Below are 23153 nucleotides of genomic sequence, written 5' to 3'. Positions count from 1 at the left end.
CCATTTTTTTTAGCTATATGATAAACTTGCCACCACTTATTCGAAAGAACTTTAATCATAGATAATTAAAATAAAAATAATGGAGGTTTGACTGGACGCTTGACTGGATTGATGTGGAGAAAAAAAACATTCATTTTGATGTAAGCAAAAACTGAAACCTAGAGTGGGTATTTCTTATCTGGACAATATTTATGCGATGCAGTAGCAGTTATGGATATTAAAAGAGTCATCATTTTGACATGAGTAGAAATAGGTAAATATTTATTGCGAAAAGGATAATTAAGACAGTTGTATTGTTAAATAACAACAAGAATGCCGTTTAAATCGGTTTTGTTTTTGTAAGGATATTTTCATGATACATACATTGTGATAGTAAAAGTATGCTTGTAATATATAGTGATAATTTATACGAAAAATTATTAGGAATTGTGTAAAATTTAATTTCTTACCAGATATCACATCACTATCATCCTTGAATCGAACCGCCCTCATTACACATTGTGACTGATACTGCTCCGGACTCAAGAGTTAAGGAAAAAAAAAAAGAATTTCTACTTATAGCAATTGCCCTGGAAAATTTTACACGTCAAAACTGACAACCTATTTCAAAATTTTTTGATCGAAGATTCTAGAAATGGTGATATTTGAATCTGTGCAAATAACACTATGGTAACGGAAAAAGCAAAGCGGTTCTTTAACGAATAACAACTTTTAGGTGACGTTTTTTATTATAATTAACCTTTTCATTCCAATTCTTTTTACATAATGTGAGGCTCCGCTTACCGACCTCCTTCATTGCTTTTGACCTATTATTGTTTTTTTCCCCTCAAATTACGATATTCCGCAAAAACACAGAATATATTGCTTTCGAAATATACAATTATTGCAGCTTTATGCAAAAAAATTTTGTAACATCGATGATTAATTTTTCGATTTGAAAAATAATCATCTGAACTTGAAAAATATAGTTAATCCAATAGGACGCAGAATGTGTGATTCAATAAGAAGAAATAAATCCAAAGTAACTTTACTCGTTGACGAAGCGCATGTTACAATTCAAATAAAGAACGGTTCTTATCGCTCTTAACTAAGTTTTTTTTAAAATAAATTTAAAATGGAGAAATAAAGATCTCGTGAGGGAAAAATAAAGTTTATGCAACACTTGTCAAATAGCTTATATGTAAAGACAGAAAACAAATCATGATAAATAACATACATTTGCAATAACTTTCGAACACATTGAATTTTTGAAACAAAATTTGCGAGAAATTCGCAAATAAAAATGGCTTTTTCAGCAAGTTAATTTTCAACTCCATATTTGCATTTCAGAGATTGACTAAACATGGTATTTTCTCCTACAAGGTTAACAGTTAATAATTCTCGAACTAATTGTCACATTTTAAATTTTTTTTATTTATGTCATTGTACTCCCTCTACTTTTTTTCTACATACCTTCGTTTATTGAAATTTCCAAGTCTTATATACTTTGTGCATCAAAGCAAAATATAACGTAAATTAAAAAAGAGGGAATTATTCAGCAATATGTCGGAAAAAAAGTAACATTCCAGATAACATATCGATCGCTTTTTGTCTGCTTATGAAGAGAAAAAAAAAATCACGATGAGCAAATGACGGTTGCATTCGTCATGGAAAAACTGAAATAAAATGTGATACAATCTCCTTCTCATGAATGGGAGTCCAACACCCTGCCAACCAGGCTATCCCGACCCCTTTGCTTTGAATACACTCGTCAAATTAAAAGTGTACGGAAGCTTGTTAATCGCTTAAAAACAAAACAAAAAAAAGGAAAAAAATGACACATTTCGACACTCATACGCATCTTTATAGGTATCTATGAACAGTTGGCTTTCTGACTGTTTGTACGTACTCCAACTATAATTTCCTTATACGTTAAAAACAAAAACTATAAGACTTAGAAACTTGAGTCTCCAGAGGTGTGTAGAAAAGGTAAAATAATAAAAAGGACAATAATAAAAAAATAAAAGGGGCAAGAATAAAAAAAAATTTAGCATTTGATAATTACTTCGAGAATTATTAGCTGTTGGGAGAAACACCCTATGGACAGCTTTACAGGCCGCAGGAATGCAACTTTATTGTTGAAATTTAGTAAGACGAAAGAACCATATTGATTTATGAAATTAACATAGAGTTTTTAATTCGAAATTCTTATTGGTTCCTAATTTAACGCAATTTTAAGTGATTTTTGTGAATTTCTAAATTTTTTTTTTTGAATAGCTAAAATAAGCAGGATCAGGATGTCTACCGATCATAAAAAGTTCAGCGATCTGTATTCCAACGGCGATGATTTTCATCGCGCAAACTAATTTCGAAGAAGGTAACGATTTCTCCTACGAATTTGATATTGAGGAATAGGAATCAGTTTTTAAAAATAAGATCCGTTAAATGATATTAAAGTTTTTCTATTACCACAGCAGGGACAAAATTTGCATGGAAACGAAGAGCACCATTTCGGAAAAACTTTAATCACGATATTTTTAAAATATGTGGTCACATACAGTCAGTTCTTTCTGGAGCGCAAAGCATCTGTTTGTCTTTTCTTTCAATTGGGACAACCAATACCCACGCATGTGACCAGTGACGTCAGTACAAGCTAATCTTTATCAGCAATATGAAGTATTAAAGTTGAGCTAAAGTTTCTCTACATATCTTTAAATGAAAATTAACGTTAAGTTAATTAAATAAAGAGCCGTATAATAGCGCATAGGATTAGTTAAAATATAATTCTTTCTCCTCTACTTCTTTTACTTAACTTAGATATATTAATTGTTTATGTATTTCATTGTGACCGTGATATGTTTTCGTTTAGTGTACGCGGCAACTTCGATGCATAATAAGTTTGTTTATATTCTACATATCTTCGTGCCTGTCTTTGTGTAACCATACAGTCGTGGAATTGAAATCTTTGTGAAAGAATTTAGAATATGTCGCTTAAGAGAATTAATACTTGACGGGCTTGGCTAACTCGAAATAGAATAAAAAGAACAGTTGCTAACCTAAACAAATGCCACGTTTCAACAACCCATCAGGATCGAGATATCTATACTACGTCACATGCAAGTATCCCATTCATCATGTTTTTATTTAATAACATGGGGAGGGCTGCAGAAAAGTTTTAATGTAAAACGACAAAATGTTTCAATTGAAACGGAGTTAGAATGATAATAAATTTCAGTAGGAACTAAAATTGCAGATAGAAATTCTCCACCATAAGTACCATCAAAGAAAAATTGCATTTGATATTTTTAAACCTTACTATGGAATCATATGCTTAGATAGAAATAGTTAAGTATACTTCTGGTAATACAGTTACTAAATTTTAAAATACGCAAATTATTTTATTCTACCTTCTGTTTTTACTAAGTCTTCATTGTATTAGAAAAATATAAAATTTGATTAAAAAAAACAACTCTTATCTATTTTATTGAATATATAAAATAATAGGTTCAAGGCATTAGGAGTTTCAATCGAAGATAGAGACAGACTTTTCTATATTTGTTTCAACATTCGCCTAATGAGGCGAAATGAAACACTATGTGATCGGAACCCCCTTTTTTAAGTGAATCTTACACTGATTTTTACGGCAATTTATTATTTGAAAAGGTAAAAACAATACATTTAGTAATTCTTTAGTGTTCGCCTTGTTTACTCTTGTTTAAGCTTAAATCCTATATAATTTAATTTCTGTTAAAATATTTTAAAAACTCATTTGAAACTGAATACATATGATGCCAAGAATAAATTATTTTTGATGCTCTATCATTTGTATTATTAATTAGAATGAAGTATTTTTTATTTATTATACGATAAGTAAAGGGCTTATTAAAACAAGCCTCATAAAAAGTTTCAAGTCAATTTTAGTTCAGATTCGTTTATTATTAGTTTTCGAGAGGAGTAAAATGGCGTGATTGTAACAAAATATCTAATGCTTGGCGGGCAGTTCCCAATAATTTCAGATCTACAATATTCAGTTTAGGCATATTAATCAAAATGGTGCATAGGGAATATCATGCGATAAAATATTGCCTTTAAAAATATATATACTACTACTATTGTAAGAAAGACTGACTATAGATATGAATGTGAAACGTTTTGTTAATTACAGAGATCATTTTTTCCGTATGATATTAATTCATTTTAACATAATTTCTTAAACGATCTACATTGTTCAAATATCAAATATTGTTTCCTTCCTAATTTGTAGAAAAATATTACTGAGGGGAGCTGTACGAAAGAACAATTGAACCGGTGATGATGTTTGAAGTTCGTCTTTGCTAAATGACTTTTAGCAGAACTTTTGCTTCAAACATCATCCCCTTCATGCATATCAAGAATATTATTTACAGATACATTATATATAATTATTTTCAATAAAACACTCATTTATAATGTTCAGAATTTTCAAACACTTCCACCTCTGAGTTCTATAAACATTATTCAATTGGAGTTCTCTTTTAGAGGTCCCACAGTGGTTAGGGCGCTCTCATTTTGAAGGAGTAGGGTTTTATTCAAGGTAGCGGCCACACTCAGATCGATGGGTATTAGCTAGTTTCAGAAATAAATGCAGCCAGTTCGTGATGCGGAACCTTAGCCTCCATAACCTCCTTCGTAAGAAACTGTTTATCGTTAAGCCCATAAAGAAAGAACTTCTGCCCGATTGAATAGATTAATACAACTCCGATGAGGTGATCATATAGTGCGTAACTTTTATTGAAGGCCAAGATTAAAATTAATATAAAAAATGGTTTTCTATCCATAAAAGAATTACAACATGTTAAGATTAAATATTATTTATTCCTCAAGTTAGGAATGTAATGCAAAAATTAGAGCAAATTAGCCCCCCCCCACTTTCTTTGGTTATTATTAGTTATATTTATAACACTTCCGTTGTAAATTGATAATGAAGCGGCCATTCCGCCAATCGTCCCCCGCAGCGTGGAAGTAGCGGTTTTGAGTCCCACCGTAGCCTTGGATGTGTCTACGGGATATCTTTTATTCCACTTGACCAGGTATTATAAGCCGTAGTTTGCAGTGACACAGAAATGCCTCCGGACAGCGGATACATATTTTCGAGTCACAGTCTTTTTTTTTTTTTTGACTCTTGGTTTAGTAAATTTTATGACTCTTTTTGTATGACTCTTGGTTTCGTAAATTCTTTTTATAAAGTTTTTACTCACATACTTCTAAACAATTGGAAAGCTTATGTAATACGCCATTTCATATCAGCTTTTTGAAAAATTGGCAAAAGTAACCGAAAATCTACAAATTTTTATTTGTAATTCTTTTCCGTTTTTTAAAATATTTTTTCGAAACCGGAGCAATTGTCTTGTTGTTGTTGTTGTTCATTTACGTAGCACTAGTAGGCTATTGGCCACGGTCTGGGAAACATCCCTGAGGATGATCCGAAGACATGCCATCACAATTTTGATCTTCTACAGAGGGGATGGCACCCCTGTTTCGGTAGCTCGGCGACCTGCATACGAAGTCGAGCACTTTACAATATAACAGTTTAACGAGGACCAATGCCGCACACCCTCGGTCCCTACTCAGACTGATCCAAGTGGTCACCCACCCGCACCCGGAGCAATTGGCATTTCTGGAAAACGAATCTGGCTGAAAGAAACTTTGAAAACAGTCAAAAACTAGCGACAAAAGGGACAATTTCTGTTTAGGGTAAATGATGTTTTAATAGGACAAACCATTGAATGTAAGTTCGTCTTTTGCACAAACTCAATGAAAATGAAAATTTTCCGTTTTTGATTTCGTGTTCCGATTCCCCAAAGTTGTTAATCTGAACACAAATAAACAGAATGATTAGTCTAATCGGTTACGTGATTCTTTTATCAGCTGTAAAAATAGTAAAATCTTAAAAGCTGCAGTGAAAAGTGTGAACATTTCTTGAGCTTCAGCTCCACTTACTGGGAAATTAGCGCACTATTTGATATAGTGTCAACGTTTCTACACCATTTTACACGAAAGAAATCCGTTTACAGAACTCTGAGCTAAAAATGTTAAGATTTCCAAGACACTATGTCATACGTAATCGCCATTTAAAATGGATTTAATACATAGTTTCTAACTACTTTAAAATTCCATGATTGTTACTTTTGAGTTCCTACGTCTTGCACTTATCATTCAAAAACAGTTTTTTTTAAATTAATTTGTTATACATTAATTAGGGTTTAAATGTAAAACAGATTGATTGTCCTTCAGTATTAAGAAATATCTATGCATGGATCTAATTCTACCAAGTCACAAAAAGAATTTCATATCGTGTATGAGTATCGAAACATGTTGAGAAAAAGTTGAATAGAATGATATGTAGAAGATAAGTTAATAAATAATCCATCAGAAGACACTTCAATCTCGCAAGAACTCTAGAATTGGTGACTAGAAGCTATTGAAAATAAATTCTTCATTTGTTATCACTTGTGTGTATTTTCCTGTTCCCATTATTGTTGTGATGTCATTGAGAGAGTTTAACAAAAATTAGATACTTCTGCATTTCTTTATCAAATATTTTAAAAATATTAGACTTCTGAAAATCTAAATCAATCAAAATCTAGTTCAAAAGTGTTGGAGCAGAACGCTCCACTTGTGTTGTTGATTTTTTTTTCCTTTCAGAATACTGTATTAAAAAAAAAGAAGAAAAAAGTGTGTGCTTTTGTTTCTCACTGATTTATAACGTTTTGCTCTGCAATTCAAGCTCATATTGGGCTGTTGGATAGTTGACTGGAGATTCAAATCCAGGCCGCTTCAAAAAAGGGCGTGAGCTTTTATAAGCCACGCCCCATCTGTCATTCGGTTCCGCTTTCTTCCGCAATCGAAGCTAAAATATCCATGAATTCTTGAGGGATTTCTGACGTACTCCTGTCTTCCTTCCTAAAATTTTAAAATATAGCATTAACAGTAAAGATAACTTATAAATATATATATATATATATATATATATATATATATATATATATATATATATATATATATATATATATATATATATATATATATATATATATATATATATATATATAACAAAATAAATAAATACAAGAAAACACGAAGAAAGTTAAGAAAAACAATAAGTTTCATTTATTACGCAAAAGCTGCAAGTAAACAGAACTCATTAGACAAGTTCAAAATAAAGATAAAACAAAGGAAAATTATAGACATATGAAGAAAAAAAAGGGGGGGGGGGAAATAATGATGAAAAAAAATAACAAACAACTGATTAAAAAAAAAAGATGAAATTTTTTTAAAAAAACCCGGAAAATAAAAGATATAATCTTTTCATCAGCCCACACGATTATATCCGCATAAAAGAGTGCTTTCTGATATTGTATCAAAATAACCAAAGCAAAATATATTAATACAATAGTGTGAGGAGCACTCAAACATTTTTTTTTACAAAAATTACAACGTATTACAAATAGAACACAAAAAGTAAAAATAACACGTAAAAACAGGAAATAAAATAAAATAAAAAGAAAAAACAGTATAAAACAAAGTCTCCAAAGCGAGTAGCGAAATCAGATGTACTTACATGAACGGGAAATTTTTCAAGAATGATTTAAAATTATTTTCGAAACAAGATTGCCAGATTACAAAATATGAAAACAAAAGCGCAAATTGAGTGAAACTAGAGGAATTTAAAGTGCCGTTCTTACTGCATTGCTGAAGTGATTTGTTATGCTGTGCATTGATTTGTTAGTTACCAAGGATGGGCCCGAAATGGATGTGAGCAAGGTAATATTATACTGGATAAATTAAAAAGTTGACCATAAATAATTTTAGAAAATAAATAAATATTTATTTAGGAAAAAATACAAAAGAGAATTACCCGAAATGGATTTGCATATGGAAAAATTACATAAATTGTCAAAGAAAAAACTTTAGTAGATAATTTTAACACGGATTTGCCCGAAATGGATTTTGCACATGAAAAAATTCGTAAAGAAATTTTTAGTAAATAATTTTACACACGGATTTGCCCGAAATGGATTTGCACATGGAAAAGTTTTATAAATTAATAAAGAAATTTTTAGTAAATAATTTTAGACACGGATTTGCCCGAAATGGATTTCTCCCGTTCATGTAAGTACATCTGATTTCGCTACTCGCTTTGGAGATTTTGCATTATACTGTTTTTTCTTTTTATTTTGTGTTCTTACGTGTTATTTTTACTTATTGTGTTCTATTTCATTTGTTGTAATTTTTGTTAAAAATTTTTTTTTGAGTGCTCCTCACACTATTGTATAATAATATATTTTGCTTTGGCTATATTGATACAATATCAGAAAGCACTCTTTTTTGTGGATATAATCGTGCCCTTTTTCATATGTCTATAATTTTCCTTTGTTTTATTTTGCTTTTGAGTTTATATATATATATATATATAAATACAAGAAAACACGAAGAAAGTTAAGAAAAACAATAAGTTTCATTTATTGCGCTTAAGCTGCAAGTAAACAATAGTTTTGCGGATATAATCGTGTGGGCTGAAGAAAAGATTATATCCCTTTTTTTTCCGGTTTTTTAATTACATTTCATGATTTTTTTTATTATTTTTTTTATTTTTATTATTTTTAATAAACTGTTGATTGTTATTTTTTACTTATTATTTCCCCCCCTTTTTCATATGTCTATTATTTTTCCTTGTTTTATTCTTCGTTATGTTCGTTTATATATATATATATATATATATATATATATATATATATATATATACATATATATATATATATATATATATATATATATATATATATATATATATATATATATATATATATATATATATATATATATATACATATATATATATATATATATATAATCGAGGTACTGGTTCCGATGTTTCCGATATACTTGTAGTATTCAATGCTGAATCGACTAGGAGACCAAACAGTGGTAATGATATTCTAAGTCAATAAGACTAACGGTTAAAAAAATTGCAAGAATTTTGCGTAAAACTTTCCGTAGTAAAATCTTCCGACTAATGTTAAAATAAATAATATTATATAATTATTGAAATTATTTGTCTATCAAAATAATAATTTATAAAGCTAACTTTGATAATTTTAAAAAAACTATTTTTAAAAATTTTTTTGGGGGGTAAGAGAGTTTTATAATTGCATGCAAAAAGTTTTTAATTTGGTCACGAAATTCAAGAATCTTGTACTGAATTGAAAGCATAACAAAATATTTTTTAACATCCTACATGGTTGATTCTATTAATCTTCTTAATTTTGCTGCAATTTTAATTATTTTTACGTTGATACGAACCCTGTATGTCATTAAAATAAGAATAGAATTTATAAAATTTATATTAAATATTAAAATAAAATAAAATTATTAATAAAATTAATTAAATAAAATAAAATCATATAAAATGAAAATATTAAAATGAAATTTATTTTAAAATAAAATTTATGCTAGAATGAAAAAAGAATTTATATTAAAATAAATTTGCATTAAAATAAAAATTACGTTAAAATATAATAAAAAAAGAATTTATATTAAAATAAAAGTAGAATTTAAATTGGACAGGAAAAAAAATAAATAAAATGCTGCAATTTGTTAATTATCCTCTCTTTGGTAAGTGGTAAACAGTAGCACGATCTTGTCCGTTGGGTTTTAAGAGAGAAGAAAGTTAAAGAAACGTACATGTTACTATTCAGACAAATAAAACATCATTTTTAATACAGTTCTTCATACATTTTTAATAAGACATCATTTTTAATTCAGTTGAATCGAATAAAAGCAGATCCGAGAACAAATGATAAGGGATTTTGGAGCAAAAGTAAAGTTAGTAGTTCGAATAACACTAAAGAACTTCAGTCTGCAAGTTCAAGAAAAGTGCTCGGCAGATCATTTGAAGAGCAGCTGAGTGGATGAACCAAGTAAATGAAATCAGAGTATATATATATATATAAAAGTGGCATCCGAACTATATTATTTCAGATTTATGACAAATTACTTACATTACAAACTTATTCACTTATTTCGTAAATTTGATTTAAAGTTATTTTCCACAAGCATCCACATATATGTTACCACGAATGACCGAAATCAAGAGAATGTCGACTTTCAGACTTAACTAGACCCAGTACATATTTCGAACATCAGAGCGACTCTGTGATTGTGAACATTCACAGTAACATAGATAAAAGGACACTTTGTTTATGCTTTTAAAACGTTGGTAAAATATCGAAAAAAATTCTGAAAGACTCTGTAAAATATTTTACACATAACTGAGAGGAGGGAAAAACAATTTTTTGTAGTGGGAATCTGAAATTAGTTTTGTTCTCCGGGGATTTTTTTGTCAAAACGGGATTTTTAATTTAGTAGTAAGTAGGTTAGCCTGAATGTAAAGGTTTATAAGAACGTATAAAGAACGTTTATGTAGTTTTGTACTCTTATGATAAATGATTAAAAAAACCGTTGTCCATTATTTTTTTTAAAAAAAATCGAATTAGTTTCGGAGTATTTACATACTTAAAAATGTTCGTGATTTTCATATAACCATGCGTGAACAAAAATGCGTATTTTTTTAAAACATTATTTGGACTCAGCGATGCCAAATATCTTTCTTTCATTTTAAATAAAAATTAAGATTATTTTTTTTAATGAGGGAACTTCACCTTAATACAATCCTGATGTGGCACTAAATTTAAGCAATAGCTGAAATTCGAATAAAAGCGGAACAGAGGTTTACATTTAGATTCCTCAAATACAGAGAGTGGAAAAGGGGTTCCTAAAAGGGGAAGGGTAATTTATTTAAAAAAATGAAGATCACACCTAGTGCTGAAAATGAAGCAGATTTTTTGCTTTTAAAAGTTAATTTCACTTGAGAAAGTGCCACAAACTCATATTATTCTTATTTTCCATGCCCAAAGTGAAATAACATAACATCTAGCTTTCTGGGAATTAGTTCGATCGAACCAAAAGTCTAATTTGACTGGGCTATATATTATGGTGGGAGTAGAAGTGGCAGTAGAATTTCGGGGGGAGAGAGAGGTTGCCAAGCACAAAATAGGAAAGTCATGAGTGGGAAACCAGTTGGTTGAGCATATGATGAAATCGATAGGAACAGAGATTCCAACTATAAAGTATTCTCCAATGTGGAGGAAAGTTTAATGTTTTTATATTTATATAAATTAACATTAAAAAATTTCATCTTCCACTAAACGCGTGTAATTTAAACAGATGCATATAAGGTCATGTGGACGGATGCTTAAGTTCTCAAGTTGAAATAAATTTTGTAAAGAAAAAAGGTTGTCTTAAAATATCCTGCTCTCTACCACTAAGAAAAATAGGTCGCAACCGCCTCAAATAGTTAGAGTCTTTAGGAATAAAGGAATTGAAAAACTAGTCTTTATCTTTTTTAAATTCTTTTTCTTTAAAAAATAAAAGAAATTAAAAGAATGGCATGATCAATGAATTAAAATGGTCCGTTGCCATTTGAAAGAAAATCGAAACGGCGGAAGAAGCTACCTGTTCTTCATGTAATCCAGAACATGTTTGAAGTTGTGTAGTTGCTTGTGGAATTTCCTCAGAACAACAGCCACATCATCTAAATTGTACTCTTCCACCATTTCATAGACGCCCCTGCCTAGGGCGTCCCTTTTTTCAAGACTAGCGCCCCACTGCAGAAGAGTTGAGATGCACTCCAAGTGACCACTAAAAACAAATATTTGTTATGAATCCATTTCTTCTTTTTTCTACAAATTTATTTTTGTTTTTATTCACAAGGTCACGTTACTGCAATATTTTAATTCTATTAAATATTTTTGTTTCTTTTCTTCATTAGCATATGACACTTAAAGTCCTCCACTTAAACAATTAACAGTATAATTAAAGCGTGAAATTTTTTATTTTAACAAGTTGCATTTTAGAACCCGTAATTTTTAAAACTCTTCTACTTTACCTTCTAAAAATTTTTTTATATAAGAATACTGCAATAAATTACTTTTATTTTACAAAGTTCGCACTTTAATTTTTATAGTTATTTGCAGTAATTTAAATTATGATGAAAAATGATTTGGGTCTCTTGTTGAACCCATTATATGGCGTACTTTAAAAAATGTGGTCGGTTGAACCATTGAAATAATTGAGAGGAAATAACTTAAAACATTGTTTTAGTTACTTTATAAAGTTATCGATATTTATGTACATTTTTTATTTGTAACTTAATCTTCGAATTTAAATTAAGTTATTTATAGTTTTCAGAAATAGGAAAGTCCTTCTAATATTCTTTTTTAGAAAAATTCAAATTACACAAGCCTTAAATGAAGAATTAAAACAATAATAACTAATGAATATTTCAAAAGATAGTTAAACAAAATTAATATTGAATTCTTCTTGTTCGAAAAAAATAGATTTTATTAACTTTACTTACAAAAAAAATAATAAAATAAATAAAATAAAAATACAAATAAACTAATTTTTATTTCCATTAAAAATTTAACTTTGTCAGAAATATTGATATTTCCTTTTTGGAATAAATTTATGATAACTGGGCAAAAAAGAAAAAGACATTTTAATTAGAATATATATATATCCAAACTACTACGCAAGAAATCTCAGTGTATTTAAGAAAATATTATCAAGCATTTATGACTCAGTACATAATTTTGTAGACATTTTGAGCTTCACGCCTCATTATTCCATCAATTTGGGTAAAAAATATTTCTTATAATCTGAAAATTGCAAGTAATAGAGCTTGAAGATGACTCTTATTATTTTCTTAAACTCACCTAGATAAGAGATCTTCAATCCAGTTTGGATAAATCTCGAGATACCTTTAATTTGCTATAAGTTAAACTACTGTGAAATTTCATTTCTTACAAATCAGTACTGATAAGTGCCAAAAATGTATTTATTTATAATTATCATCATCATCATAGTTTGTCAGACTCTCAAATGTGGGCCAATGCCTTCTTCTGAAGATTTCTCCATAATGACTTCCTATTAATCTTTGATTTCCAGTTCTTTTCTTAAATTACAAGGAAATCAAACTCCATAGAATCTGGCCATCTCAACTGTGGCCTTCCTCGCTTTCTTGTTCCAGTGGGCATATCTTTTTTCTTGTATTGCCATCACTTATTTGAATCACGTGGACCATCCATTTCATTCTATTTATTTTTATGTATTTAATAATATCAGGTTGTTTATAAATCTTGTACAATTCAAAGTTAAATCACCTTTTCCGGTAATTGTTTTAATTTACACCACCAAGTATACTCCGCAAAATCTTTCTCTCAAATATTGCGATACAATGTTTCTCCAATTTTGTCACTGTCCAAGATTCAGAAGCATATGTCAAGACTGGCCTGACAACAATTTTGTAAATTAAGAACTTTGTATGGCTAGAAAGAAATATAGAATTAATATATATTTTCTCAGCCCATAGACAGCCCTATTTGCAAGATAGAATTAGACAGTCCTACTTGCCAGATTGAGTCGGTTTTTTCTTTCTGGAGACATTCTATTATCAATAGTAATAATTGATCCTAAGTAAGTAAAACTGCTTACAATTTCAAATCTATGAGAATCTAGTTCAAGAAATGGGAATGGGTTTCTTGAGAATAGCATGTATGTATTTTGTTTTCTCTACATTTATGACTAAGCCCATTTGTCTTTCAGTTACCTCAAGGGCAAAAAATACCTCTTTCAGGACAGGAAAGCCCTTGCATCATCATAGCAATATTCAATAAATAATCTAGTCAACAACACTGACATTACCTCTTAAGTCTTAAAAAAAATACAGTATCTTGCAATGATTCATTTATGGCTAATGTTAAATCAATACAATCAACAACTCTTCCGAACGGAGGAATTTTTGAAAATTTTTTAGAGTCGGGATGTAAAATTGTTTCTTTCACCCAGCAGAAAACCGGTTCTGGAGTCACACAAACTCTTCTTTTTATTAGAATAGATTTATGTGAGGATCTCCGTTGCGATGGGGACTTGAAACTATTTCAACTACGACTCAAGATTTTGGAGCTGTAAGTTCAAAATGTGTCATATAAGAAATCACCTTCATCCTTACAGGAGTAATGAGACAAAGTCTTTCTCTATTATTTTTAAAAGTAACATAATCCACCTAGTTTGTAATAGTTTATGAAATTTAAACTACGTAGCTTTCAATAAATCTCTTTAAATTTTGAAAAATACAAAAAAACAAAACAAAAAACAAACAAACAGATTTTTTAATGATTTGTATACGATGACCTCAATTGTAATAGTTCGTTTTGATAAACATTCAGATTTACATTTTTCTGCCTTCTTGAAAGTCAGAAAAGTTTAAAATCTTCCGCAAAGTTTTCCTTATATATTAAATGAGTCATTAATTTTAAAAATGGACTGAATCACTTTTTGGAAAAGAATTAATTAATACAGAGAAGATGCCAAGTGCTCCGGATACGACAAAATTATTTTTAAAAATGATAGAGAACTACGAAAGAAAATGTATGATTTTCGGTTAATATTGCCAATTTTTTTGAAGGCTCAACACGGCTTAACAAAGTGGCGGATCACACAAGTCTTTTAATTATTTAGAAGTAGTGGTGAGTAAAATCCCAATAATTAGAATTTACTAAACCAAGAATCGTACAATAAAAGACTCGAAAATATTTCTCCACTGTCTGGATCAAGTTGGCACCACTGTTATTGATTCTTTTAGTAAGGTATCCTCCTTTTATAATCATACATTCAGTGGATCACGATTTCATGATAAATATAACCAAATGGATATTATCGCAAAAAAACTTTTTGAAGGTGGAATATGTTCGAATAACAAAAGGTAAAACTATTTTCTATTTGCTTTCTCAAATTATTTATAAATAATCGCTCGTTAGGTAGCATTTTTTGGACTTAAGCACCAATGTTAGTAGGTACAGTGAGCAAAATAAAAAACGCACCATTCCCTGAATCCTTTTGATCTAATGATCGAATCTCCACTCAATCTTAAAGGTTCGAGAGGGTGACCTCAAATAGGCTAATTAATTAGTGTAGACGATATTTGAAGTTACGAAATCAGACACAAAAACGTGCTTTCTCTGAATAGACATATACTTTTTTTTGACGGATTCGGATTTTCGACCCCCAAAATATTGGGGGTAGCCACAATCTTGGAAATAGGGTCCCCATAGTTTGGTCAGAAGAGCGATCTAAAGTTTGGACCCCTTAATGATAAGTTTGCGCATTTCGCCCTATTTCGAGAGCGAATAGAAAAAATTTGGCACACGATTATAAAATTCATTTGTCCAAAACTAATTACTTGCAGAAAATAAAATTTAGTAAACATTTATGGTATTTTTAATATTTTATTTAATGACAGTCGTAATTCTTTTTAATTGTAAGGTATTCAATTTTTTACACCATTTTAAAGAATGTAATGTTGCATGATAAAATACTAAGTTTGAGCAAAATCGACCGAAGAGTTTCTGAGAAATCGAATGTTAGAAATACGACTTTTTTAAATTTCGATTTCTCAGGAATTGTTCGACCAATTTTGCTCAACCTTAGTATTTTGTCATGTAACATCTGGACCAAACTATGGGAACCATTTTTAGCGGATTGCAGCTATCCCCTATATTTTGGGGGTCAGAAATTGGATTCCATTGATAAAAAAGTTATGTGTATTAAGAGAAATCACGTTTTTGTGTCTAATTTCGTAACTTAAAATATCACACTAATTAGTCTGCACTAACTAATTAGCTTATTTGAGGTCACCCTTTCGAACCTTTAAGACTGAGTCCCAGAACGTAAAGATCCGATTATTAGATAAAAGGTTATTCAAGATGGTTCGTTTATTTATTTGCGCATTGTACATAGAGACAAGGCACCATAAACAAGAGACAAGTAGATGAATTTGTTGCTTTCGATATCACCTTTCACCATCAATTATGATAAGTAATTTTTCATGTATTTACATGTTTACATTTAATTATTATTTCTTACACTAAAAAATCCACTTCAGTAAAGTCGATATGTATAAAAATATAAACTTAATTTTCCTTTTAATTTCGCATAAAATGTTATTATTGAAAGTGGAATTTGGTGCTATAAATCGTTTATTTATCTATTATTTTTTTAACGATTTTGATAATCATTAATTAAAGTTTAATCATACAGTATGTTAAAACAATACCCAACTTGATTGACCTTTTAACCGATATGGACTTAATTTTCCTCTTTTTTTTACTTCTTGTAAAATGATATTATTGAAGGTGGAATTTGGTGCTAAAAGCTAGCTATTTATATATTATTTTCTTATGATTTTCATAATCATTACATAAAGGTTAATCATATAGTAATGTTGAAAACAATACCAATTTGATGAAATTTTTCTAATAATTTTAAATTAATTCAAACGCTAACCCTTAAACATCACGATGCATGGATTTATTTAATTTTCAAACATAACGGCACAAATAACTAAACAACATTTTGAAGTTTTGAAATAGTGAAGCTGGGATTTTAAAACCTTTTCTAAGCCATTATACTAGACTTGTAGAACTGTTAATTGTAGTGATTCAGCTTCTAGAAAAATCACCTTTTATTCAAACAAAGAAAACTTGTTTTCAATAAAATGGGTTTTCATATGCGTTGACAATGATCAATATTTTTGGTTTTGCCCAAAAAACAATATGATTGTTTTCTCTGGTGTTTTTCAGGAAATGTAGCTGAGTTGTGTTCATTCATTATTCAGGCATTTATTAAAAAACGGTATAAACATTAACTTATTTAAAACGATACAGAATGAATGGCTCCGTTCAAATAGCACTTTGTAACAATTCCTTTGAAAATAATAAGTTATTTTCAGGATTAGATTCGAAAAAGCACTGTTTGGCTATCTCTAGTAAAACTGAAAAAAAAAAATTACTTCATAACAGCCAGATGCAGAGCGGAGAATCCTTCAGCAGTAATAGAATCAACGTCTACACCCATCGGTAGCAAAACCTACACAAAATATCAAATAACTATGTTAATGCAATGTAAACATTAAAAGTATTTAGCAGAAGTAAACACTAAATATATTTAATCATTATGTGATAAAGGACGAGAGAGAGAGAGAGAGAGAGAGAGAGACACACAAACTCATCGTGCTGCTCAATAAAAGTTAGGGAAAATCTTGAGAAGAAAATTCGTAAAATGTCTCTTTTTAGGGAATAAGGAAAATCTGAGTAAATGTAATTGGTTTATTAAATAGGTCGCGCGATTTCCACAAAGGAAAAAATGTCTTACTTTTAATTAATGCATACTTGAACCAAAAATAGATTAAAGGACAGGATGTGAATTTAAAAGTGTGAGAGAAAGCGTTTCGTTTTGAATAATAAATTAAGAAAAGGATTTAATGAAAAGGAATAACATAAAAAGATTAATTGAAGCTTTTTATGTCACATGTATACATATATATATCCGATTTATGAAATGATCGAAATTTTGTCACATTCTAGTTACCAGGAAGACCAATATTTACCGATTCAGATGTTTTAGATTCATACAATATTTAACGTTGGTTTCGTAACAACTAAAGTTCAGTAAAGTTTAATCTTGGTATCACTTAAAAATTTCACAATACTATTATTAGGTTTTGTAAGTTTGTTTCACAGTCACCAACTTTATACGTGTTTCGCGAAAATTTCTTCTTCTGATAGCTAAGTTTATGTTTTAATTTATTATTGTTTGTTTGGTAAATTTATTTTAAAATTATTTTTTCCACCACCAGGTGTAAATGATTGAAAAGTTCCTATGAAACAACAATAGAACGTAGCTCAAATCTTAGTGCTCTGCAGCGAAGCGGCATTAACTGATTTGTCTGATTTTTGAGACATATAATGGGGTAAATTGTGAAGTGGGGACAGTGAGTGCATAGCATCAAGTAGTAAAGCCATGAATGGGAAACCAGTTGGTTGAACACATGATGAAACCAATAGGAAGTTAAACTTAATTTATGTTAAACTAAATTTGAACATAATATTTTCAGGGGTTTGAATAACATTAACATTTACGCAGGTGTAATAAAATAGAAAATAATAGAGAAAATAAATGCAACTATTTACATGTTTACACGAGATTGACAAAAATCAGTCAACGGAAAAGAAAAGGTTATATAAGCGATAGATAGTCCTGCTACGAAACGCCAAATTGTTCCAGCTCTTTAAATCGAACGAATTTTAGCTTTTAACTGGTGAAGCCTCTCCGAGAAAAAAGAGTGTTCTCTCTGAGAGTTCTCTGTCTCTAACCGCTTTCCATTGTTGGAACACAAATTTTGTTTTTTGAAAATTGCGAACTATGAGGTGAAGTTTAAAAAATCCCGGATCAGGTCAATTGCAAATTATTGAAAAATAGAAAAATAGTTTTACTTCATTGGCCTTCAAAGTAACTGAATCTACAGACTTCTTTCAGTGTTCGTATAACTGTTCAAAACATTCCAGGAATCGATTTCTTGAGAGGTCCAGCAGTTGCTTCGTCGCATTTTCGATCACCTAGTTTAAATACCCAAAATGGTATTTCTTCAATTTCATTTTCAGTCATGGAAACAGGTTAAAAACCGCTGGTGATAAGGAGGAAGAATATGGGGGGGGGGGTCGTGTTCCAGATTGGTAACACTGTGTTTGGCAAGGTACTTTTTCACAATCAGAGCGCGATGTTATGAAGCATTGTCATGTCAAAAGAAACCAATCATTTGTTGCTCATTTTTCAGGTCGTTTTTGTCTCATTGCATCTCGAAATCGTTTAACACGTTGAATGCCATGGGGGTCACCGGTGACCGGCACTGAGTTTGTTCGTAGCACCACGAAGGGTCACCGGTGATCAGAGAAGTCAAGATTATTAAAAACACATAATTCGAGCAAATTTGCAATTTTTTAAATATTATTATCGTTACTGAAATGGTTTGAAGAAATTAATGCAATATAGAACACACAAAAATAGTTTTATATATATACACAGAGATACCAACTTGCTCCGGACAGCGAACAAATATTTTAAAGTGGTGGTTTATTAATTGTGATTCTTGGTTTAATTAATTCAATTTAGTAGATTTTTATACACCACTATTTCTAAACAATTCGTAGGCTTATATAATTCACCACTATGTCATGCTATACTTTTTAAAAATCTGTCAAATCTGTCTATTATTTGCAAATTTAGTTTGTAGTTATTTACAGTTTGACCAAACGGGCAAGCCATGTAAAATTAGCGTGGCATTCAACGTTTTAAGGATCTCTAGGTAAAGTTTTTCTTTTGATTGATAATTGAATCTGTAGTGAATGACGCTCTCGTAATTGAAAAACTTCTCTATCGACACTTTCTTTTTTTTTTGTCCAAACGAAATTTTTCCTTCCTTGGTGATGGTTTTGCGTCCCATCCACTTGACTGACGTTTCGTCTGAGGGTCGTAAGGAAAGCTCCACGGCTCATCACCTGTTAAGATTTTCTTCAAGAAGCTATCATCTTCATCAACTATGACAATCAAATCCCTGTACATGTTCACTCACGTCTTTTCGTTCAGGTAATGACATTTTTGGAATCATGTGCAAACAGACATGATGCATGTTTCAATCATCATGGAGAATGCTGTGAACATCTGAAATTCCAAGTTCAGAGGACCTCCACACGCACGTTTTCTCGAACCTTCATATGTGGTGGAAAAGGAAAGACGCCGAGGATTATCTACGATGTCTGCGCGACCTTCACGAAAACGTTTAGGTCACTCGTACACATGCCGTTTTTTTTCATGGCATCGTTTCCATGTGCTTTTTACAGCTTTTTGAGGGTCTAAGAGTGTGATTTTCTGAGCGAAACGTAAAATTATACGTCTGTATGCTGCTCTAAAGACGACATTTTAAAGCCGGACTATTGAGAAATTTGCTTCGTCAAAAATTATCTACAGCTAATGGTGACAGTACCAGAAATGAATTCCAGATTATTGTGTCTCTTCGTTATGAGTGCTGATAGCCTTTAAAAAATATTTCCGCTCCAACTAACACGTGCGAGAATGTAGGGAACCATTCAGGGAATTTTACTGACTCTACCTCGTAGGCATCGAATCAGCTTTACTTTTTTCCATGATCATTCTGTAACTTCCATTCTTTATTATCATTTACTCATCTCAACCCTGAAATGTCAATTCATTTCAACTTTATCTCCCTCAAGGCACAGAGGATAAAATCGAGTGGCATAAATCCTCTTTATCATCATCAACTCAACTCAACTTCAGCTCTTTAGTGGTGAGGCTATTAAAATCTCAGCAAAATTGCTGAAAATTCCAAAGACTTTAGTTTTTAATTATCTAGCATTACCTAAAATATTTTACAAAAAGCATATAGTTGGAGCCCTGGTGAAGAATTTTATTTGCTATCATTCTTAATATTCATGAAAAATCTTTCGCTAGAATAGGAGGAAATCATATATTAATTAGGCTTTAATATTAACTATTAGCCGAATACCCGTTTCTTATATGGGAGGGGAAAAACTAAACAATCATTATACGAGTACAGAAAATACTATAATATCCTGCACAGATCTAAAAGACATATACCAACACAATTAAATGAAGCTAAAATAATTCAATTTTTTAAATGTATTATATCTTGTCCATCCCGGTGGTTTTACGTTATAAGATTAAGCAAAACACATTTTTAGTATTTCATCCCATCAAAATAAAGATTAACTGTACTAAGAATAATTAGGCATGATCTGTAGCTCGAGGCCAACTCATGACAGTCAAAATTTACCACAATCACGAGATTTTCTCCGGTACATATCTTTTCAGAGGGTACGAAGGAAAAAACCACTTTTCACAGTATCTATATTAAAGCTTCATAGTATTGGTGCAGTATGAATATGTATCAAATGCACTGACATAATACATTGTATCTACATTTGGTACCTACTAAAACTGCACCAATTATCATAATACCAATAGTGCCTTTTTACCAGAATTAAATAAACATCATTGGCGTCAATAGTAAAGCGATTCCTTACATTTCTTCTAAACGAATTCGTGCCATTTCTGTATTAGTTTTGTTCTAACCTCTTCATTACTTCGGTTCTTAGGTAGTAAAAACATGCTATAAGTTTTACCTTTTCTGAAACATTTTTAGATATTTAAGCTTTTTGGGGAATCCGCAATCAATACAGAATATGTAAATTATTTGGGCACAAATGACGCTAAAACCAAATGTTCCAAAATGTAACCAATTTTAAAAATTATATTATTTAGTTATTCAGAAAATAATTTTTTCTTTTGACTTAGTAGTTCTGTGATCCGTAAGAAGCGATTAAATTTGTATATACTTAATATTTAAAAATAATACAGTCAAGAACATGCAGGTTTACGTATGTGTAACTTGGTACGTATGGCAAAATTTATGACATCATAGTAATCTAATGAAATCTCATAGTATTATAAGTATTCGATTTTATATCTATTTAGTAATACTTTCATGTGTATTTTAATGAATTGTTTTATACTAAGGCACATACATGCATTTAATAACATTAACTTTTTGCATTTTTTTTTCCATAATTTTGAAATTTTACCCCAGGAAATAAATATTTTTTTGTAGTCAATGTTAAATTCTTTTCAATAATTATTTATTTTGCGTCGTTTGCATGATTAAAATAGTTTTGAAACTGAGAATTCATGCAGTAAAGCATTAGTATTGCATCTCATTGTAAAAAAAAAGAAAAAAAAAACCTTTAAAAATTTTTTAAAACTTATTTTTTTTCTAGTTAATTATTAAATCTTTTCGTAATTGTATTTAAATATGACATTATGCATATTTGTTCCTACTTTAGGTGCAATTTAACATTTGAAATATTTATATTATTTTACTTAGTTAAAACCCTCGGTTTGTGGGCCTAAAATTATTAGCCCTCTGGCAGTATAATTCGTATTTTGTTTTTCTTATTACGATTTATGGAAGTAAAATAGAAATTCGTAACTGTAAAATATTTTTTTTGATATATTCCTTTATACTTCAGTAGTGAAGAGGTTATGCATTGGTGTTTATCATTGCTACAGGAAAATTTTATATTTAAAGCGATAGAAGAACTTTCGCCTCTCTTGGATGTATGCATCTAATTAATTATAATTTTAACTACCACTATAAATGATTTGAGGTCTAATGAATCCTTCCTCATACTCCGAAAGGTTTTATTTTTAATGTGGGTTTGTATTCATGCGTGATTCTTGATTTAACGCATTTGATTTAATATGCCTTTCATTACCGCTACGTTTAAGTAATTTTAAAAAAAAAACTCTTAGAAATCTTACTGTATTTTACTGAATGGCGAAAGGAGAATCAATTACTTGCCTATAAAATCATTACTTTACTGCCACAGAGTAAAAAAAACACTTGTTTGAAGTTGACAAGTATAATGTGCAGAGACTCCAACTCTATTTCGTTTTTCAGAGGTAGAGAACTGAACAAACAGATGTTTTAAAAATATTGAATGGAACTTTCTGAACTTAACTGTCTAAGAATATGTGGGTGCCTGTTGAGGTCCCATTCATTTTGATCTTGATCGATGAGGTGGTGGGAATGCAAATAGAATATATAAAAGGGTTATTCTAAATGATGACAAAGTAGTTATATGCAATGTGGTGATAAACTTCAACTAAATGACTTGACATGTATCTGTTTAAATTACCTGTATTGAGTGGCGTCTAATTTATTCAAATATCACCCTGTCTTCAACTAGGAAAAATATTTTCTGAAACTACAGAGAATGCGTTGTAGTTGGAGTCTCTGATCATAATCATATATAGCTGGTGTACTTAAGCTCTTACAAAATATTAAAATACAAAGGAAAATTATATTTTAGAATGTTGACGATCAGGGTGAAATGGTACAAATCATCAGTCAATTTGCCAGCCTGTAAGTGGGCCGGCCAGGTGGCAGAGCGGCTAGCGTGCCTGACTTTGAAGCCAATGGCTGCGAGTTCAAATTCCCCTCAGGGCATGGATGTTTCTCTCTCTGTGTGTTGTCCTCTGATGCGTGTGAATGTGGCCCACCCCATGAACGGGTATCAGCGGCATCGTGGAGTGGGTTACCTCCATGACTTAGGTTCACAGGCGCCCACTGTATAGCTTCAAAT

At 30.5% G+C, this 23153-nt stretch overlaps 1 protein-coding gene across 2 annotated transcripts in view; it reads right to left on the bottom strand.

Moving 5' to 3' along the window:
* Positions 1-5164: 5164 nt before the first annotated feature.
* LOC107437036 (uncharacterized) overlaps positions 5165-23153 on the bottom strand; it is a 364659-nt gene continuing 346670 nt past the window's right edge. For both annotated transcript variants that reach the window (XM_071181567.2, XM_071181568.2), the window contains 3 exons: positions 16928-17004; positions 11533-11718; positions 5165-6921 (listed from right to left, as the gene is read on the bottom strand). In XM_071181567.2, coding sequence (XP_071037668.2) covers positions 6837-6921; positions 11533-11718; positions 16928-17004 — 348 coding nt within the window. In that variant the 3' untranslated portion in view covers positions 5165-6836. The remainder of the gene's footprint in view (positions 6922-11532; positions 11719-16927; positions 17005-23153) is intronic.

The sequence above is a fragment of the Parasteatoda tepidariorum genome, chromosome 4 (genome assembly GCF_982258835.1).
Source record: "Parasteatoda tepidariorum strain Cologne lab strain chromosome 4, Ptep-v5.0, whole genome shotgun sequence".
In the NCBI taxonomy this organism is placed as follows: Eukaryota; Metazoa; Arthropoda; class Arachnida; order Araneae; family Theridiidae; genus Parasteatoda; species Parasteatoda tepidariorum.
Note: the sequence above shows the minus strand (reverse complement) of the source record. Positions and strands in the feature narration are given on the sequence as shown.